Source organism: Eschrichtius robustus, chromosome 3 (genome assembly GCF_028021215.1).
Source record: "Eschrichtius robustus isolate mEscRob2 chromosome 3, mEscRob2.pri, whole genome shotgun sequence".
Lineage (NCBI taxonomy): Eukaryota > Metazoa > Chordata > Mammalia > Artiodactyla > Eschrichtiidae > Eschrichtius > Eschrichtius robustus.
In genome coordinates this window covers 37,935,736-37,955,881 of record NC_090826.1, presented here as the reverse complement: position 1 = coordinate 37,955,881, position 20,146 = coordinate 37,935,736, and the positions used below count along the sequence as shown (strand labels likewise).

Here is a 20,146-nt window from a genome sequence, read left to right as displayed (position 1 = left end):
ATCTCAGTCTCTGGTGGGACCACAAAATATATAAGATAGGACCTTAGGTACAGTGACAAACTTTGGTGCTGACTCTGCCTCCTTCAGGTAGCCTATGCACACTGACTATAGTGTCTGAGAGAAAAAGACCCTGTCCCCAGCTTTCCTGATTTTCCAAGCTGGGACTCCCAAACTTCAGAATGTAAGTTTTGTTGGCTCTTTATATTCTTAAATCTAGGCACTGACTAGATGGGTGGGCGGGATGCAGGAACTCAAGACCCATGCCCAGAAGTGTAAAGAAACCACAGGATTCTCGCTGCCCTGATCTCAGTCGGTAAGTGACCAATTTTTGGCATTCTCACTAAGACTACACTGGGATGGCATGTAGTGCTAAGAGATGCCTCTAGGTGGCGCGACGCCACTAATATACCTTATAATTTATGAAGGCGGACATGGAATTCAGCTACACACTGGTTTCTCCAGAATCAAGAAAGATAAGGGAGTTCGGACTCATGGCAGGTCACACCCAGCATCCCTAAAAGAAACTGTTTCCATATCAGGTCTGACCAGACAAATAAGACAAGCAAGTATCATGGATGGATACTCCAATGGCTTTATTAACTCATTCTTTCTGGGGATGGCAGGACGTTATAGCTGGAGAGATGAAAAGGAAGCCAGGAAGCTGTGGTCTCAATATGGGTCGTTGAAGGGGTACAGAGGGTGACCTGCATCTCTTGGGACCCTCTTCCCATCCACCTGGAAAGAGAGACAGATGACTCCATTAGCAGGAGCTGACATTCCAAAGACCCAGGACGTCTTTTCCCAAGAATCTTACTCAACAGCCTTACCTGTGTACAGCACTATGACAGATGGCAGTGACTTAGGCTAGGGCCTCAGAGAATGCCACAGTACCAAGAGCATTCCAGCACCAAACCCACAGCCTGGTACGTGGCTGACCCTGCCCCTAAGAGTTTGCAGTCTCAGCTGGGATAAGGAACACTTTATTTCCCTATGTGCAACAGGGAAACCTCTAACAAGGTTGAGAATGTCCCATTTATATCATTTACTGAGTAATTGTTATGTGTCAGGAACTGGGATCTTTTTACACATAGGAAGCTGAAGGTTGGAGAAGTTAAATAACTTGTTCTAGGTTACAAGGTATCGAGATGCAGGACTGGAACTCACAGGCTACATGCCTTATCCCTCACCCAGACTACTTCCCGGAGCTCAGCAAAGAAAAAAGAGCCCATTGTGTCCAGGACAGCAATCCTACCAACAACAACATCCTGTCAAGCCTGTGGCCAGCAAGGTTGAGGCCAGACTTAGGCCAGAATCCTGCCTCAAATCTCATATTCCCTGACTCTGATGGGTGATACACACTCACCGTAAGCATGGGCACGATGAATCGCAAATTTTTATTCAGGGCATCCAGCTGCTTCATCTCCTCCAGGCTAAAAGTGAAGTCAAACACCTGGGGATGGGAGCGGGGGGTCAGGAAAGCCAGTTTTGCGAGTGGAAGTTGGGGTTCCAGAATAATGCCTTCTTAGCCAAACAGAGTCAGGGCCAGACTGTGTCCCAGTGGACTAAAGAAGACAGGACAGACACATCACCAAGTACCTGGATGTTCTGAAGGATATGGGAAGGTGTGACACTCTTGGGGATGCAGCTCACTTTCCGCTGGACCTGCCACCTGAGTTGGGGATTGAGGTATAGATGAGGAAGTGGAGTCAGTACACATAAGCACTTTTTTTTTTTTTTGGTCCTCCATGCAGCCTTCTCTGAGCTCCTGGAACCCCTGAGCCTCACTGGAATAGGGAACATGCCTTAGAGTGGCCTCTCCCCAGATGACACGGCAGGATTCTCAGCCTCATCCAGGCATTTGGATAAGGAACCCCTCAACCCTTGTCTCCCAACCCAGAAGCCTTCTCCCTAACCTGACTGTCTTTCCCCAAGATTGCGTACCTGAGCAAGATCTGAGCTGGAGAGCGGCCATGCTCTTCAGCCAGTGCCAGGACCACTGGCTCCTCAAGCAGGACAGGCTCAGCAGGATCACGCCAAGCACGATCAGAGGAGCCCAGAGGGCTATAAGCAGTCACCTCCAGGCCACGTGCTTGGCAGTGGGCAATCAGCTCATTCTGAGCCAGGTATGGGTGGCATTCCACCTGAGCCAAGAAACAACCTATCATCATGAGGTGGCCATAGCCAGCTTGCTGGCCCCACCCAGACATGCACATCCTGACCAACCCTGCATCGCTGACCCCCCGCTTCCCCTCAACCTGCTTTTCTCACTCTCTAGACAGTTTTCCACTATTTCATTCTCTTCCCACACTTCAATGCCCTTCCTTAAGCAGAGGATTACTGCACCACACTTCTGACAACTTTCTAGCCGTCTCTCTGAAGTAGACCTATCATCTGCTCACTCATGCTCATTTACATACACACACACACACACACTGCCCCCAAACCAACTGATCTTTGCTGTGTTCACCTGCAGGACAGCTGGGCGCACAGAGGCCACACTGAGCACATCATCGATCTGCCGACTGCTGAAGTTGGACAGGCCCAGTGCCCGCACCAGCCCCTTAGCCACCAGTGCCTCCAGAGCCTTCCAGGTCTCCTTGTAGTGGGTGGAGTCATAGCGTATAGTCCCATCAGCATTCTTAGGAAAGGGGTTGTCTCCCCGCCTGAGTGAAAGACAGCCCCCAAGGTGTGGGCACAAACGCCAGGCTCCTGCTTACCTGCCCGTCTAGCCATGCTACATCCCATAATCCAAGCCCAGAAAGGGTAAAGGGCCAAGAATGAGAAATAAGCATGGTTTTTCACCTTTCCAGGTCATAACCCAAGTGTTAACTCTATATGGAATGCCCATCCCCCCTCTTCTTCTTCCTAGACACATTATATCTCCTCTCCTCTGGAAAGTCTTCCTTAACTCCTTTCACCTCGGGGAGTTGCATGCCCCTGCAGCCTTCTTCAAGCACAGAGCACAGAGCTGATGGTCGGCTCCTCTCACACCCTCTGTGGGAGCTTACTCTACTGCAACCCCAGGGCCTAGGTCAGCAGAAGATAGTACATTTCCCGAATGTACAAAGGCAGCAGGAGGGACCACCCATGTACACCCTAGGATACACACCATGTGAGGCTGCACCTTTTTTGTAGCTAAACTGTAGCAGAAAAGGCTGAGTGTTCCCCTCCTGTTCTGCTACTGTGACTTACAAAAAGTTACTAACATGACTCCGCCAACCCCCGATTCCCTGGATGAAGACTCTGGCAAGGCTCACTCAAAGGCATAAGGCCAGTGCATCAGGTACAGGTCCAAATACTCCAGCTGGAGGTCAGCGAGTGTCTTCTGGAGGGCAGGCTCCACATCCTCGGGGTGGTGCTTCGTGTTCCACAGCTTGGAAGTCACAAACAGCTCCTCCCGAGGCACCAACTAGTACAGGGGGCAGGGTCCATAGTTAGAAGAGCCAAGGGCACCCAATCTCACCCACCCTCACCTCTGGGAGAGGAATTAGAAGGAAGCTGATGCCAGATCCCTCTCGCCAGGTCTCAGCCCCAGCCTCTGAGTTCTCACCCCACCCCTCTGTAGCCCCAGTCCTCACCTTGCCAGGTCCCACATTCTCCTTCAGGGCCTCCCCAATCTCAGTCTCGTTGCCGTAGATAGCAGCACAGTCAATGTGGCGGTAGCCTATACTCAAGGCATACTTAATAACTGCTTTTACCTGCCAGGTGAGAAAAGCAGAAGTTTTAGCTCTGTTGGTCTGGACCAGAAACTGCTCTCCTGAGAGTCACTGATGCGGGGAGGGGGCAGGAATTTACCACTGCAGTCATCCATGCAGTGGAAATGAGAAGATGGCTCTAGTCTCGGGGACCAGAAGTCTCTTCAGAGTCCCCAAACCCTTTGTCCCCACCCCACTAACCTCCAAGGTTCCTTCCAAGCAATCTCAGCAGGGCCCAGCTAAAACAAACAATGTGTTCTCAGCTAGATGCTCAGAAGGTGGATGGATACATTGACAGAGGACAGAAGGCAGAAGTGTAGTCATGGAGACAGGTCCCCAGCCCTGGGGAGCTGGTTAGGGAAACATGATACACAGGTAAATAGTTCTCAGGGCAAGGCCACGTGGAGAGAGACCCTTAGGAAGCCATGTAGACCAAGAGAGCTCAGGCGAGCAGAAGAGGTGAGGGGGGAGAAAATGAAGGAAGGCAGAGAAGTGAGATGGAAGCTGGGCTCAGAGTCCCCCACCAGAAGAGAAGAAAGCAGACACCAAGGAGGAGGACAGGTCAGTCAATTTGTTAAAAACCAGACTAACATGGCATTAGGAGCAGAACTAAGGGTGCCAGGCCCCTGCCACTCAAGATCCCCATTTATGTGTAGCTCTTACAATCCAGACATATGTCCCTCACACCTGACCCTACTCCTGCTGCTCCATACCCTTCCCCATCACCTCCATCCCTGCCCCCAATCTTGGCCCTGGCTCTGGCTGTCACCAACTGCCTTCATCTAGCTCCTGGACTCGTCCCAGTCCATGTAAGTGCCTGCCTACAGAACCAGGCTCCTAGGCAGCTGTAGGAAGGAAAGCAAAGGGAAAAAAGGCAGAGTTCATCCAGCCACACCACAAATCCCAGCCTAAATTCCAGAGAGAAGAGGCCATTCTCCTTGCCAGAGTCCCTCCCAAACTTCTCTAAACTCTGACTCAGATTCCAAGCACAAGGAACAAGCCCTGAGGAGATGCTCTACCCCAGGTGTAAGCTGAATCTCTCCCTGTGTCAATCTAGGAAAACAGGTCTCCGCTCCCAGGCTCCCTGGGCTGGAAGGGTCTACACCAGGGGTTGCTAAACTCTAGCAGTTTTCTTTTGTTTTTTTTTCGGCCGTTGAGCTAAGAATGATTTTTATATTTTTAAATAGTTACATAAGTACATAATCACCTCCATTTTGCAAGTTGTCTAACAAAATCTAAATTATTAACCACCTCGTTCTTTAAGAAAAAGTTTGCTGACCTTCAGTCTAAACAGTTGACCTAGTTATTCCTTAAACCCTGATACCTGCTGTGTGCCTACCTCTGGCCTCAAGGAACCCAGCGTGGAACAGGAGACATGATCACAGCACAGGGTGATAAGTGGCATATTAGGGGTCAGCATAGGGTCAGGCACAGAGGGGTCCCATGTCTTCACAGCAGTGCAGATCCAGTCAGGGAAAGCGCTCCTTCCTACACTCTAGGCCGTGCTGGGCCCCTCAACCACTCCTCTGAATCAGCTGTGGAAGCCAAGTGCTCACTGCTGGTCCCTTCTTCCCTTGTTTCTTCCCACTGCCCTCCAGGCTCATCCCACCTGAGGTGAAGCATAGTGGGGGGGGACTGCTAGAAAAAACACAGACACCCTCTCCCGAATAGTGCCTTTTCCCGAGCAGAGGAGCAAGAAGCCCTCCTCCTAATCTCCCATCCCTCACCTGGCCAGGCTCACTCTTCCAGGTGCCCAGTCCAATCAGGGGCATCTTCTGTCCAGTGTGCAGGAGGATACAGGAAGCCGCCATTGTCCCCTGAAACACAGATGGGAAGAGAATGGTGTGGGGTCAGTGCTGCTGCTTGGGCCCACTGATCAAGACTCCTGTAAAGCAGGAAGTGGGCACAGGGGTGATAGGAGAAAAAACACAGAGTCATGTGTATATGCCTGTGAGCAGAGGCAGCTGAGACAAGATGCCTGGAACCAAGCAAAGCCAGTAACTCCTGGACAAAAACTAACGGGACCACCAGCCTGGCTGCCCTTCCTTCCATCAGGCTAAAGCTCTGGTTAAAGAGCTCTAAAACCTAAAAACAAAAGCGAGGTGGCTTCCCAGAAGTACCCAGCCTTAACTACATGAGGTCTCAAACCAGTGTAAGACAGGCAAAGGCCTTTACGAGAAAAAGTGAGACCAGGTGACAGAACTGGCTCAGGAAAGGGTCCCTTTTCAAAGGATGAAATGAATGTTCCCAGGAGGTTGTCAGAACTACAAAGACTCTGAGTCCCTCTTACAGAGGTCTGATTGGCCATGCTACTAGGCCTGAGTGCAGTCTTACAAGGAAAGTATACTATTTTTTAGATGAAAAAAACAGGCTCAGAGAGGTGAAATTATTTGCCCCAAATCAACAGCTAAGTGGCAGAGCCAACTATTCAAGGAGGAGCTGATGGAAAAGGCGGGAAAAGGCAAGTAAACACAGACCTATAAAATACATGTGCATGTACACTGTGCTACAGAAAAGCAAGTTACTTCTGTAGGGCAAGAACCAGGGAATAATGACACTGGCTTTTAAGAATGAGTTGGGACAGTCCCAAGAGTCAAGGGTAAGAGTCTTTCCAGGAAGAGGAACTAGACACAGGACTTCAATGCAGCAGAAAGCAGTAAATTACAGATACATGAAAATTTCCAACTGATCGAAGCAGGTGGGTGATTGGAGCAACCCTGTTTGGAGAGATATGAAAATCAGAAGTCTCCAAATGGGGAACTTCCCTGGTGGCGCAGTGGTTAAGAATCCTCCTGCCAATGCAGGGTACAAGGTTTCGATCCCTGGCCCAGGAAGATCCCACATGCCACGGAGCAACTAAGCCCATGCACCACAACTACTAAGCCTGCACTCTAGAGCCCGCGAGCCACAACTACTTGAAGCCCGCATGCCTAGAGCCCATGCTCCGCAACAAGAGAAGCCACCGCAATGAGAAGCCCGCGCACCGCAAGCAAGAGTAGCCCCCGTTCGCCGCAACTAGAGAAAAGACCGTGCGCAGCGACAAAAACCCAACTCAGCCAAAAATAAATAAATAAGTAAATAAACTTATTAAAAAAAAAAGAATATTATGGTAGAGCAGGTAATTGGACAAGTTGTAACTATAACCAACACACCAAAATTGTCTTTCCTAATACTTCTGACTCAGGAAGAATTTTATAGTCTAGCATAACCTTATGGAGACCACCCTTTCTGCTAAAACAAAAACAAACAAAAACGTTCAACCTGGGCAGCAAACCACGGACCACTGAAGGCAATACTCTTCATTACCAAACTTCCCAGGGGCACTAACCTGCCCAGGGATCAGGCAAACATGTCTGGACTTCACAGGAGGAACTAACCTGCTAGCTGCTACCAGGGTCTGTGGCTGGTTTCCTAGGCTTGATCTTCAACCTATGACCTGTTGACCTCTCCCAGATTTACCAGAACACAAGGAATGGCTCTGAAATTACACCTGGGCTGAGAGTGTGAACAAAAACCTGGCCTCAGGGGAAAAGGAAGAAGAAACCTCATGCTTGCCTCTCCCTTTCTTTTGCTTGTGAAACTGAAAACCAAAAAGGCTAAGGCTTGAGGTGGCAGACTGGTCCCAAGGCGTGCAGGTGCCCTGTGCCTATTCAGCAGTTCCCCCCTGAAGACTGGAGTGCTCAGCCTGCCACTGAAGACTGGTCTACAGCTCCCACTGCTCAGGCCACTGAGTGGGTAGGAACAACCACTGAGTGGTCTTAAGCTGTTCTTCCACAAACTCTTAAAATGGAAATAGGTTGACGGAAAATAAACAGTTTCTAAAAAAAAAAAAAGGCTAAGGCTTGAAGGGGCAGGGATCATAGAGGTAGAAACGGCAAACACAGATCTGCAAAGAACAAGAGCTCCAAAGGACAGAACAGAAGGCAGAAGACAGATGTTTTCCTATAGGACAGGAAGTCATCCTCTACCAGCTCCTGACTTCCTCATCTTCTGCCTGGTGCAACAGCCTTTCAGCCAGCCCAACATTAAAAGGCTCTGAGCTTGTCAGCATCTGCCTAGCTGGACCTCTGGCAGAATTCAGAAACCCTCATGTTATCTTGGGAGAGGTTCTAAAACAGAGAAAAGCTGGGTGTGTGGGGAGAGGGGGGTGAGGGTAGTATCAGGATTCAGGTTTTATTATTCCCAGGTCAGTGCCTAGGTTCCTTCTCTCTGGGGCTCAGTCTTCCTTTCTCAGAGGAGGGCTCTAGAGCTGCCTTGATACAGGAAACTTGAAAACACAGGAAGAAGAGGAAGCAGTATTCACATGAGTGTTCCCTGGCTGGATGGGCCTTTCCTCTCTGCTCCCCATAAATACTGATGTCCCTCAGGGTTCTATCCTCAATCCCTTCTCACTCCCTAGTCAAGCTCAAGTCTTCAGTGATCACCTTAATCACTAATTCTTCCCACCCCAGTTCTATATATTCACCTCCCTCTGGACATCTCCACCTGTATATCTTACGGGTAAGTGAGACTCAACATGTCCAAAAGTATACTTATCAAATCCAGCAACACAGCACAGATTTCAAGCTCTGGGGTGGCACAGACCTGGGCTTGAATCTCAGCTCCCCAATTCTAAAGAGATTTTAAGCACTCTGCACAGTGCCTGACCATGTTCTTCTTTCTGTATACTCTATCTCACCAGGGACTCAAGGCCCTGGATGATAAGTGTTAAAGCAAACCAGACAACTTGTCTACAGTATAATCCATGGGGGTCTTAAAAAAGCCATCTAATGTATTTCAGTTTGTTTGAGGCATTTCTGACTATTATCAGATTAGGGTTTCGACAGGTGATGGGAGGCGGGGAGTTTATCTTCTTCTTCTGGTTTTGAAGAAGCCAGGACGGAAAGCCACCTTAAATATGTAGCAGTGGCCGATTTGGTCTATCTGGCTGCATGAAAAAATCCTGTAAATACTTGTAAATATTACGAAAGACACTGCTCTAAACTGTAATGTAAAACCTAAGATTGCAATAACACTTCCTGGACTTCTTGATGTATGTGAAAAGAATATATACTTCCTAAATCTTTATCCAGCCCATCCCTGTCCAACTCCAGGGCCACTGCTCTAGCTGTGACCACCCCTCCCAGAACCAGGGATCTCTCTGCTTCCAGTGTGTCCCTCTCCCCACAAAGCAGTCCCCAAATCTGACCATGTGATTCCCAGGATCTCTTCCAGTAGATCTCTCCTACCCTCGGGATAATGTCCAGAACTCCCTGGTAATACCCTTTATAACCTGGCTCCCACCTCCCCCATCTCTCCACCTCTTCATTTCAGACTCCATATTCCAGACTTTGCAGAACCAACCACCATATTTGACTCCAGGCCTCTGCACACTTTCCTTCCCCAAGTCCCACCCTTGCCTGGCTAACTGCAGGTCACCCTTCAGCTAGCAGTTTAAATTTCTGGCTCCTCCCATGTCCTGACAGTTGTGCACATCACTGCATTTGTTTGTTCATTTTCCCTCACAAATCTTGGTACTCCTTGAGGTCAGGGCCTGTCATCTACCTAAACCTGTAGCTGCTAGAGTGCCTGCTCCCTCCCCCCACCCCACACACAGCGGCAAATGGGGGAGATCTTGTCAGCGGGAGGGGCATTTGATAAAGTCACTGCCTCCATCACCTTCTTCCTTTACTTCTTGGATAACCTGGAAAAAATCATCTCTGGAAAATAACAAAGCATTTTACCATCATCTTCGGTAAAAAGAAAAAAAAAAAAAAATCCTAGTGACTCCAGAAAGGATGATACTCGGATTGCTCTTGTATTACAGATAAGAAAACTGAGACCTTGGGGAAAGTAACAGGACTGATCAGAATCATCAAGACTCTTCTAAGGGAGGTCCTGCAGCCCAGAGTATGGACAGGCTGAAGGGAGAGTTTATACTAACCCCAGCCGGTGAAGGTTCAGATTCCAGTCTCACTTTAACAGAGCACTGGGTCAACAGAAAAACATGCCCTGGCTTTCCCAAACCCAAGGCAGGTGCCTAAGCAAGCGAACCCACGCCCCTCCTGCCACTTATGAGAAGCGTCTCTGCAATTCCACATTAACGCCGGAGTTCCTGAAAAAATCGTGTTCGTGGGTAAACAAAAGTAAGATGGCAACCAAAACTTACTGACAGTATGTGCCGGGAGCTTTAAGAGCTTTATCTCACTTAACTCTTGTTACATACAGTCCTGATGTAGGAACTGATTTTACCGCTGAGAAAACTGAGATCCAGAGAAACTGAGAACTTATCCAAGATCACTCAGCGAATAAGAGGAAGCTCAAATCAGAAACCAAGTCGGGCCGCCTCCTCAGCATTTGCTCTTCGCTCTAACCCGGGGGCGGACACATCTGTAGTGAAGATTCGAGGCCATCTCCACTACAACAAAGATGGGGCAGCAGAAGAGAAACTCACCTCGGCACGAGCACAGGACGTTAACAGGGATGTATGGCTTTTCAGCTCAGTCCTGTGCCCTGCTAGCGACCCAATGGACCTCAGCTTCCGGGATTGGTGGGCAGCAAGAAACTGGCCTGAGACTGGAGACAGGGACTTAAGTCTGGCGGTGATGAGGAAGCTCCTCCCAGAGGAGGGGCTGGGGCCGGGCATTCAACATCACGCGCAGTGGTGGACCCCGCCCCTGTCCCCAGAAACAAGTTGGGGAGTGGATGCCTGAGCTGGGAGGCTGCACCATCCCTTCCTCAGGATGCTGGTGGGTGGATTGGCGGAGTTTGGGCACACGCCACAGCGCGAATTTGGAGAACTCCCGGGTGAGTGAAGCCTGCGCCGACTGCCAAGTAAGCGGCCCCGGAGGCGGGGCCAGGGGGCGCCTCTGCCTGGCCCATATTGCACCGCGCGCCGCCGCCAGGCCGCTCTGGGCAACTTCTGCTCGTTCTGCTGCCAGAGGGAGGAGAGCCCGGCTGCCACGTGGCGGCTTCTTCTGCAGTCGGCTCCCCCTAAGGACTACAGGCACCGCTCTGATCTATTCTCTTCCTTAGAGCCGGGTTGGCAAAGTTCCCTGAAAACACCTAAGCTGGTCCCATTATTTGGTCAGGCAAACTGAGGTCCAGAGAAGAGCTGCAACACAGAGGTTGACAGTAACAGGGAAGACCTTGGGACTGTAGGCTTCAAGAGGTAAAAGTTAGTGCTCTCTGTATCCGGACTGTGGACCCTGGCAGCGCATTTATGTTTTATGTATATTTAGGCTTTATAAACATTAATTTATTGAGTCTTCACAACAATCCTGGAAGTGGAATGTTCTTTTTTATTTTATTTACTGCAAGCCTTTTTATTGAAGTATAGCATACTGGTAAATGGAATATTGCCTGCCATATCAGGAAACAAAGGATGTAACAGTCATCAGCGATTGAAGCCGTGCAGCCACCACCGAAGGTGAGCTGGTGAGCCCTAAGGGAATTTAGGAAGGAAACAAAGAATACCTGCCATCTAGCAGCCATCAGACTGCCGCCACTCCCTAAGGTGAGCCCTGATTTCAAGATATGAAAACACTGGATACTGGCCCCAGATAGCTAAGGTGCATAGCAAAGGCATGATTTCAGTGAGCCCAGACTCTTTCTTGCATCTTCCCATGCATAGAAAAGCGCTAAATTCCTTAATTTGGGATTTCTGGTTTTCTTTAATTAACAGTAATCTTAGGGGGCTTCCCTGGTGGCGCAGTGGTTGAGAGTCTGCCTGCCAATGCAGGGGACACGGGTTCGATCCCTGGTCGGGGAGGATCCCACATGCAGCGGAGCAACTAAGCCCGTGAGCCACAGCTACTGAGCCTGCGCGTCTGGAGCCCGTGCTCCGCAACGGGAGAGGCCGCGACAGTGAGAGGCCCGCGCACCGCGATGAAGAGTGGCCCCCGCTCGCCGCAACTGGAGAAAGCTCTCGCACAGAAACGAAGACCCAACACAGTAAAAATTAAATTAAAAAAAAAAAATTCTATGAGAACAAAGTTTTTAAAAAAAAAAACAAAACAGTAATCTTAACAGTAATCTCCAACTACCTGCCCTTTGTTGCAAAACTCCTATGTATCCTAGCTCCCCCCTCGCCTCCTTGGAGCAGTTCTCTCAGTGTTACTTGAGAAGCTGCCTTCTGGGCTTGAAATCCTAAAAATTGCCACCAAATAAAACATAACTCTCAACTTTTAGTTTGTGAATATTTTTTTTAATCGACAATACAGACAGAACAATGCACAAATCTTAAACGTACAACTCTGATTTTTTTTTTCAACATAACCACCGTCCAGATGAATATACAGTGTTACCAGCAGACTTGAAGCCTCCTGTGAGGAAGGTATTCAGTTCCATTTTACAGATTTTGCAGACTCAGCAAGGTTTACCTTGCTCAGAGTCACACAGCTATTAAGTTACAGTTTTGTTTTTGTTTTTTTTGGTTTTTTTCTTTGGCTGCGTTGGGTCTTCGTTGCTGCGTGCGGGCTTTCTCTAGTTGCGGCGAGCGGGGGCTACTCTTCGTTGAGGTGCACAGGCTTCTCATTGCGGTGGCTTTCCTTGTTGTGGAGCACAGGCTCTAGGCGCACGGGCTTCAGTAGTTGTGGCACACGGGCTCAGTAGTTGTGGCTCGTGGGCTCTAGAGCGCGGGCTCAGTAGTTGTGGCACACGGCCTTAGTTGCTCTGCGGCATGTGGGATCTTCCTAGACCAGGGATTGAACCCGTGTCCCCTGCATTGGCAGGCGGATTCTTAACCACTGTGCCACCAGGGAAGTCCCAAGTTACAGTTCTGAGATTTGAAATCCCGTTTGCCATTTGGGCTGAGATGTGTCTTGAATTTATGTTTTCCTTGGTGGAAGTGGGCAAGAAGTGGATTTGTCCTGGTGTAGCTCTGCCTTTTTCTCCCCTCAGCTACTCCCCAACCCATCTGTACTCCCCCAGTGCCACTCTTCCGCATCTGTTTTTACACCCAGATTACTACCCACTGTCTCCCAAGTAGGAGTGGTATCCTGATGGACTAAATGTCCGACATTTCACACCATCTATCCTCATAAAGACACTCAGATTCCAGCTTATGTGATTGTTACCGAGTCCAAGCTTGCTCTGCTCGCCGCACGACAGGCCAATGAATCGGAGGCGAGGTGTTGAGGCAAGGAATACCACTTTATTCGGAAAGCCAGCAGACGGAGAAGGTGGCAGACTAGTGTCTCTGAAAAACCGTCCTATCTGGGTCTGGATGCCAGTTTCTTTTATAGAATCAGAGAGGGAGAGGCAGTGAGGAAGTAAAGCAAAAGGGCCATCAGTCTTGAAAAACATCTCCTGGAATGACCAACCTCGTGAGGGGATGTGTTAGTTTCTTTTTTCTTGGAGCCATTCACAGGTGGGCATGGTTACCTGAGGCAGGCCATTATATATGATTATAATAACAAAAGCAACGAAAAGCAAAGGTTAAAGTCAATGAAACAGATCAGACATGGAGTCCGATTTAGCTCTTCCCTGTTATATGATCAGAATTTAGAATCTCTCAAGTTCATCTTAGCCCAGCAAAGACCATTATAAGCAGGTAAGGCAGGGGGTCCCCAGAGAAAGAGAACTGTTACCAGAAAAACTGGGTTCATCTCTTGGTGGGTGTCAAGCCAAAAGACACAACCAAGCCAAAGATCAGGAGAAGGGAGAATTTATTATTGAAACCTAGCAGGACCCTGTAGGATTCCCGGGTACAAAGCCTTTCTGTGTCCCCCATTTCTTGTTTGTAGGAAATAGGCTTCATTCAGCCTCCATGACCTTCTCTAAGTTCCAAAGGGCAGGTTCAAACAGTTGCTAATCAGAGAAGAGAGGGAATGCAGAAACAACAGAGGAACAATCAAGAAATACTAATGCAGCCTTGGGGCAGGGTCCTGGTTCCTCCTCAAGGAATATACATAACAATATTTTTGAGATCTTCTGCAGGAACTAAGGCCCCCACCCAGGGAGAGGATAGCAACGTCAGGCTGAGCACAAGATTCCTGGAGCACCGCCTTGTTACCTCACCACCAACCAATCAGAAGAAAGCCATACACCCTGCAGCCCTCACCCCAAATTTTGCCTATAAAAAGCTTTCCCCAAGAACCATCGGGAAGTTCGGGGTTTTTGAGCATGAGCCACCCATTCTCCTTGCTTGGTCTTGCAATAGACCTTTCTCTGCTTCAAAGTTTGATGTTTAGGTTTATTTGGCCTCAGTGTGCATGGGGTACATGAACTTTTGTTCAGTAACATTATTGCAACAAGTAAAGAGAACAACAGGGATCTTTCCCAAAGCAGATTCTCCCCGACAGCAAAAATGGGAACGTTTAAGCTAAGGGCACATGCATATTCATGAAAGGGCTTGGGTGGTCGACAGAGTCCAAGCTATAGTTGACTGAAGTCACAAAAGTCAGAAAATCTCGACATCAGCATCCCTTACGTTCTAACTGATCTGGTGGTTGAGTGATTAAGGCTAATCTTTTTTTTGTAAAACAGAACAGGGAGTCTTATCTTTGCTGTTGTTACTCCTCTTGCCTGATAACAGTTTGTTCTTGCATAATTTTGTTACCTTAAGATCACTAATTACTGAGACCTGTTCAAGGACAAGCACTGTGGCCAGGCTTAGATCACAAAATGGCTTAGGCCAAAAATGACCCTCCCACAATCCACAATCTTCTGCCCCATCTAATGGACTCCCTCCTTTTTTTTTTTTTTTTTTTTTGAGACTGACTTCTTAAAAGGCTACAATCAAGTGGTGCCTTGCAACTGATGAACTGTTGAGTCATTTTTGTAACCCAGCCCCCTCCTTCCCCAGATCTGAGCCTTTTGCTGTTAGTTCTGGCCACTGGGATTGTTCCATGCAAGGCACAACACTAGCCTTCCAAGAGTTTTCAGAGCAGTAGTCATCAAGTTGGTGGTATATTGTCTTCTAAAACAGATCGGCATGAGAATGCACCATCCCTTTTACAGTCTTCCTCCTCCGTTTTAAAAAAGACAAACCTTTCAGCCAGCTCCTAGGATGCATTGCCTGCGTGTGCATTGAGGCTACTAAACAAAGGAACTTTTGGAAATAGTGATGACTCTAATGACTGGATCATAAACCCTTATGCAAGTCATTTCCAATTCTTTGTTTTGAAAACTATTGGTAAAAGCTGGTAGACCATTAAAAATAATTTTGGGTGATAGATTTTGTGATTTTTGGAGTATAACTTGGAAAGAGTTAAAACAGCTAAGTGACATTGCTTTAGAAATATTTCTATTTTCATCCACTTATTTTTGTGAACAAGTTATCTCAATGCTTGTATCTATAAAAATGAAAAATAAGAATGGAATTGAGGGACTTCCCTGGTGGTGCAGTGGTTAAGAATCAGCTAGCCAATGCAGGGGACACAGGTTCAAGCCCTGGTCCTGGAAGATCCCACATGCCGCGGAGCAACTAAGCCAGTGCACTACAACTACTGAGCCTGTGCTCTAGAGCCCCTGTGCCACAACTACTGAAGTCCGCACGCCTAAAGCCCGTGCTCCACAACAAGAGAAGCCACCGCAATGAGAAGCGTGCACACCGCAACGAAGAGTAGCCCCCGTTCATCACAACTAGAGAAAGCCACGCACAGCAATGAAGACCCAACCCAGCCGAAAATAAATAAATCTATATAAAAAAAAAAAATGGAATTGATGTTGAACTCTGTTCATTCTGAAAATAAGTAATATTCATCCACAGGTACAAGAATTAAATGGAGAAAAGAAAAAAAGAACAAAGCCCCAGTCCATCTCATTTTTATGTTTAATAAGTATCAAAACTTGTACTGTATGTTACTTTGATAACTGTGTAATAATAATAGTTGTAATTTTTAGAAACATGATCACAGAACTTAAAATTATATAAATTATATGTTTTGACTGCAGAGAAGGATGATAACTTAAAATTTTCACACATAAGAATATGCTATATTAAGACAATATTCTCGAGGTGAGGTGGGAGCATTCTTTGATGTTCTGATTTAACCTCAGTCTTGGCCTCAGCTCTGTCCCTGCATCTCCATAGTGGACACTTCACATGTCCTACTCGCCCTCTTGGAGCTGGAGTACTGCCTAAATAAAATCTGTTATCTGAAGGGAAGATGGGGAAGACGGTTCTCTGAAAATTTCCCCAGCAGCTGGTGTTCCCTTCCACCAAAACAAGAAAAGCTTCTGCATATTCCTCAATTTTTTGTGAACACCCAGTAGGGTTTATGGAGGAAAAGTCTGCAGAAGTTCATAGGTCTTCACATAGAGGGAAACTATACTTAATGAGCCTTATCTAGATGAGGCTAGCCTGATCTAGATGATAGAATTTTTTTTTAATTAATTAATTAATTTATTTTTTGGCTGCATTGGGTCTTTGTTACTGCATGTGGGCTTTCTCTAGTTGCTGCAAGCAGGGGCTACTCTGCGTTGCAGTGCGCGGGCTTTCTCATTGTGGTGGCTTCTCTTGTTGTGGAGCACGGGCTCTAGGTGCGAGAGCTCAGTAGTTGTGGCTCGTGGGCTCTAGAGCGCAGGCTCAGTAGTTGTGGCCCACTGGCTTAGTTGCTCTGCAGCATATGGGATTTCCCAGACCAGGGATCGAACCCATGTCCCCTGCATTGGCAGGCAGATTCTTAACCACTGCACCACCAGGGAAGTCCCGGCAGGCGGATTCTTAACTACTGTGCCACCAGGGAAGTCCCTAGATGATAGGATTCTTGACCTCCAGTCTACGCCTGAAATATCCTAATGTGATGCGACTTTGGAGGTTCTCCAAGGAGAGGTGAGTGGACTGTGCATACAGGAAAAAATTCATTGTTGTGGCTAGAGGGTGGAATGTGGAAGATTGTATTTTCTGGAAAAGGTCACAGCAGTATTTCTGGTTCATCTGACAGAAAATTGATAGCCCCCTTTAAGAGATAGGGTATATTTCCCCTCTCCTTGAAACTGGGAAGGACTTGTGACTGTTCAATGAAGATAGTATGGTTAGACTGTATGATTTCAGGCTAGTCTAACAAAGGCAATGCAATTTCCACTTGGCCATCCATTCCTCTCTTGAGACATCTACCTTTGAAACCCAGTCATCATGCTAGGAAGTATCCCAAACTAGCCAACATGGAGATCCCATATGGCAAAGTCTGTGTGCAGAGTACCTAATATTCTAGTTTATAGCCATTATCAACCAGTAGAACTGTGAGGGAACAAGAACTCATATGAGTCTAGCACCTAGATTTCATGTCATCTAGTTGAAGCTCCAGATATCATGGATGAAAGACAAACTATCACTGCTGTGCCTTATCTAAATTCATGACTCACAGAACTTTTGAGCATGATAAATGGTCATTTCACATGGCTTAGTTAGGGGATAATTTGTGACTCAGTTGAATTAACAAGGATAAACTCCTTTAGAAGCTTAACGCAGAAACTTAGTGTGTAGAAATTTTTTTCAGCTTTATTGAAATATAATTGGCATACAACATTGTGAATAATATGTTTATTTGTTACACTTACATACAGTGGACCCTTGAACAACAAGGTTTATACGTGGATTTTCTTCAGTAAATGCATACTACAGTACGACACAATCCAAGATTGATTGAATCCGTAGATGCAGAATCACAGACAGGGAGGGCCAATTGTGAAGTTATAAGCATATTTTTGACTGCACGAGGGTCAGTGCCCTAACCCCTGTATTGTTTGAGGATCAACTGTATTTCAAAATGATTACCATCACAGCATTAGCTAACACCTCTGTCCTGTTATATAATTACCATTTCTTTCTTTGTGGTGAGAACATTTAAGATCTATTCTTTTAGCCACCTTCAAGTATATAATACAGTATTATTTGCTGTAACCACCATGATGTACATTAGATCCCTAGAACTTGTTACTCTTACAACTAGATATTTGTACCCTTTGACCAATGTCTTCTCATTTCCCCCACACTCCAGGCCCCTGGTAACCACTCCTTTACCCTCTCTGTCTCTGAATTTGGCTTTTTAAGATTCCACATGTAAGTGATATCATACCATACTGTATTTGTCTTTCTCTGCAGACAGTGTTATTTCACTTAACGTAATGCCCTCAAGGTCCATCCATGTTGCAAATTGCAGGATTTTCTTCTTTCTTCATGGCTGGATAATAAAGTCCAGATAATCATGGATGAAAGACAAACTATCACTGCTGTGCCTTATCTAAATTCATGACTCACAGAACTTTTGATATGTGGATAATATCTGGATAATAAAGTGATATCTGGATAATAAAGTATGTGTGTGATATGATATTATGATATAATTATGATATAATTATTATGATAAAGTGTGTGTGTGATATGATATTATCCAGATATCCATGATATCTGGATAATAAAGTGTGTGTGTGTGTGTGTGTGTGTGTGTGTGTGTATCTTTATCCATTCATTTGCTGATGGCACGTGTTTTTCCATGTCTTGGCTGTTGTGAATGGTGCTGCAATGAACATGAGGATGCAGATATCTCTGCAAATGAATTGACAGCAATGTATAAAACTTCTCACATTTATGTATTAAGTGTTTAATTTAGTATAAGTAAATAGTACATTCAGTCAATTGAAAATTTCATTGTAAAAAAAGTTTTTCTTAAAAATTTTTTTTTTTTAAAGAGTTTTTTGATGTGGACCATTTTTAAAGTCTTTATTGGATTTGTTACAATATTGCTTCTGTTTTATGTTTTGGTTTTTTAGCCATGAGGCATGGGGATCTTAGCTCCCTGACCAGGGATCGAACCCGTACCACCTACACTGGAAGGAAGTCTTAACCACTGGACCACCATGGAGGTCCCTTAAAATATTTATTTTATTTATTATTTTTTTAAAAATTAATTAATTAATTAATTAATTAATTAATTAATTTTTGGCTGTGTTGGGTCTTCGTTGCTACGTGCAGGCTTTCTCTAGTTGTGGCGAGCAGGGGCTACTCTTTGTTGCGGTGCGCGGGCTTCTCATTGCAGTGGCTTCTCTTGCTGCACTTGTTGTGGAGCACCGGCTCTAGGCGCGTGGGCTTCAGTAGTTGTGGCCTGCAGACTCAGTAGTTGTGGTGCATGGGCTTGGCTGCTCCGCGGCATGTGGGATCTTCCCGGACCAGGGCTCGAACCCATGTCCCCTGCCTTGGCAGGCAGATTCTTAACCACTGTGCCACCAGGGAAGTCCTATTTTATTTATTTATTTTAAAAAAATTTTATTTTATTATTTATTTATTTATTTATTGGTTGTGTTGGGTCTTCGTTGATGTGCGCGGCTTTCTCTAGTAGTGGCAAGCGGGGGCTACTCTTCGTTGTGGTGCGTGGGCTTCTCATTGAGGTGGCTTCTCTTGCTGTGGAACACGGGCTCTAAGCACGTGGGCTTCAGTAGTTGTGGAACGCAGGCTCAGTAGTTGTGGCTCATGGGCTCTAGAGCGCAGACTCAGTAGTTGTGGCGCACGGGCTTAGTTGATCCGTGGCATGTGGGATCTTCCCGGACCAGGGCTCGAACCTGTGTCCCCTGCATTGGCAGGCAGATTCTTAACCACTGTGCCACCAGGGAAGCCCCACATTCTGTCTGTTGAGTGTGTTTCTCCCAGGGTCTGTCCTAGGACAGCAGCTCACACTCATCATGAAGCAGACACAAATTTTAGAAATATTTAGGAGTAGAATTGGCAGCACTCAGTGATCCACTAGATGTAGGAGATTAAAAAAAAAAAAAACATAGAGAACAGACTTGTAGTTGCCAAGGTGGGGTTGGGGGGAGGGAGAGAGATGGACTGGGAGTTCGGGGTTGGTAGATGCAAACTATTACATTTATAATGGATAAACTACAGGGTCCTAATGCACAGCACAGGGAACTATATTCAATATCCTGTGATAAACCATAATGGAAAAGAGTATAAAAAAGAAATGTCTCTGTGTATAACTGAGTCACTTTGCTGTACAGCAGAGACTGGCACACCATTGTAAATCAACTATACTTCAATTAAAAAAAACAAAAACACTGGAATGACTCTTAGGTTTCCAGCTTGAGTACATGTGAGGATGGTGAATGGTTTCCTAAGCACACCATTTTTTCTCTCACCTTGGGTCTTTGCATGTGCTGTTCCTACCTAGGACACACTTTCCTTCAAATATCCTCTACTCCCAAAACATCTTTATGGAGAAGCCTTCCCTACTGGCTCAGACTGAGTTAGGTACTCCTCTTCTGTATTCCCAAAGCCTCTAGTACTGACCCGTAGATATGTTAAGACTCTGTGTTGCTCTTAACAGAAAACCTAATTTAAGCTGGCTTTGACAATAGAGGAAATTTATGGACTCACATAAACAGGCTTCAAGGTTGGTTTGATTCAGCAGCTCAACAATGTCATCAGGATCCCAGTTTCTTTCTATTTCTTCTCTCTGCTTTCCAATCTCGCATATTCATCCTGAAGTTGACCTCTTTATGGTGCCAAAATGATTATGACACTTGTAGCC

The 20,146-nt window shown here is 46.5% G+C and overlaps 1 protein-coding gene across 1 annotated transcript; it reads right to left on the bottom strand.

The window, feature by feature from the left end:
* Positions 1 to 569: 569 nt before the first annotated feature.
* On the bottom strand, positions 570 to 10,336 carry AKR1A1 (aldo-keto reductase family 1 member A1). Its single transcript, XM_068539772.1, has 9 exons — positions 10,129 to 10,336; positions 5,423 to 5,512; positions 3,579 to 3,698; positions 3,258 to 3,409; positions 2,468 to 2,663; positions 1,942 to 2,141; positions 1,597 to 1,669; positions 1,364 to 1,450; positions 570 to 735 (listed from the first exon to the last, which is right to left on the bottom strand). Exons 1-9 carry the CDS (start codon positions 10,318 to 10,320, stop codon positions 670 to 672), a joined length of 1,176 nt encoding a protein of 391 aa, XP_068395873.1. The 5' UTR covers positions 10,321 to 10,336; the 3' UTR covers positions 570 to 669.
* Positions 10,337 to 20,146: the final 9,810 nt, after the last annotated feature.

What these genes read in the sequence shown, in the direction of transcription:
- AKR1A1 (XM_068539772.1), bottom strand. Translation starts at nt 10,320, where the DNA reads ATGCCCGGCCCCAGCCCCTCCTCTGGGAGGAGCTTCCTCATCACCGCC. An exon ending in CACTGGCCTTATGCCTTTGA is followed by an intron (nt 2,664 to 3,257) that starts GTGAGCCTTGCC and finishes TCTTTCACTCAG; the next exon opens with GCGGGGAGACAACCCCTTTC. An exon ending in CCAGCTCAGATCTTGCTCAG is followed by an intron (nt 1,670 to 1,941) that starts GTACGCAATCTT and finishes TCCCCAACTCAG; the next exon opens with GTGGCAGGTCCAGCGGAAAG.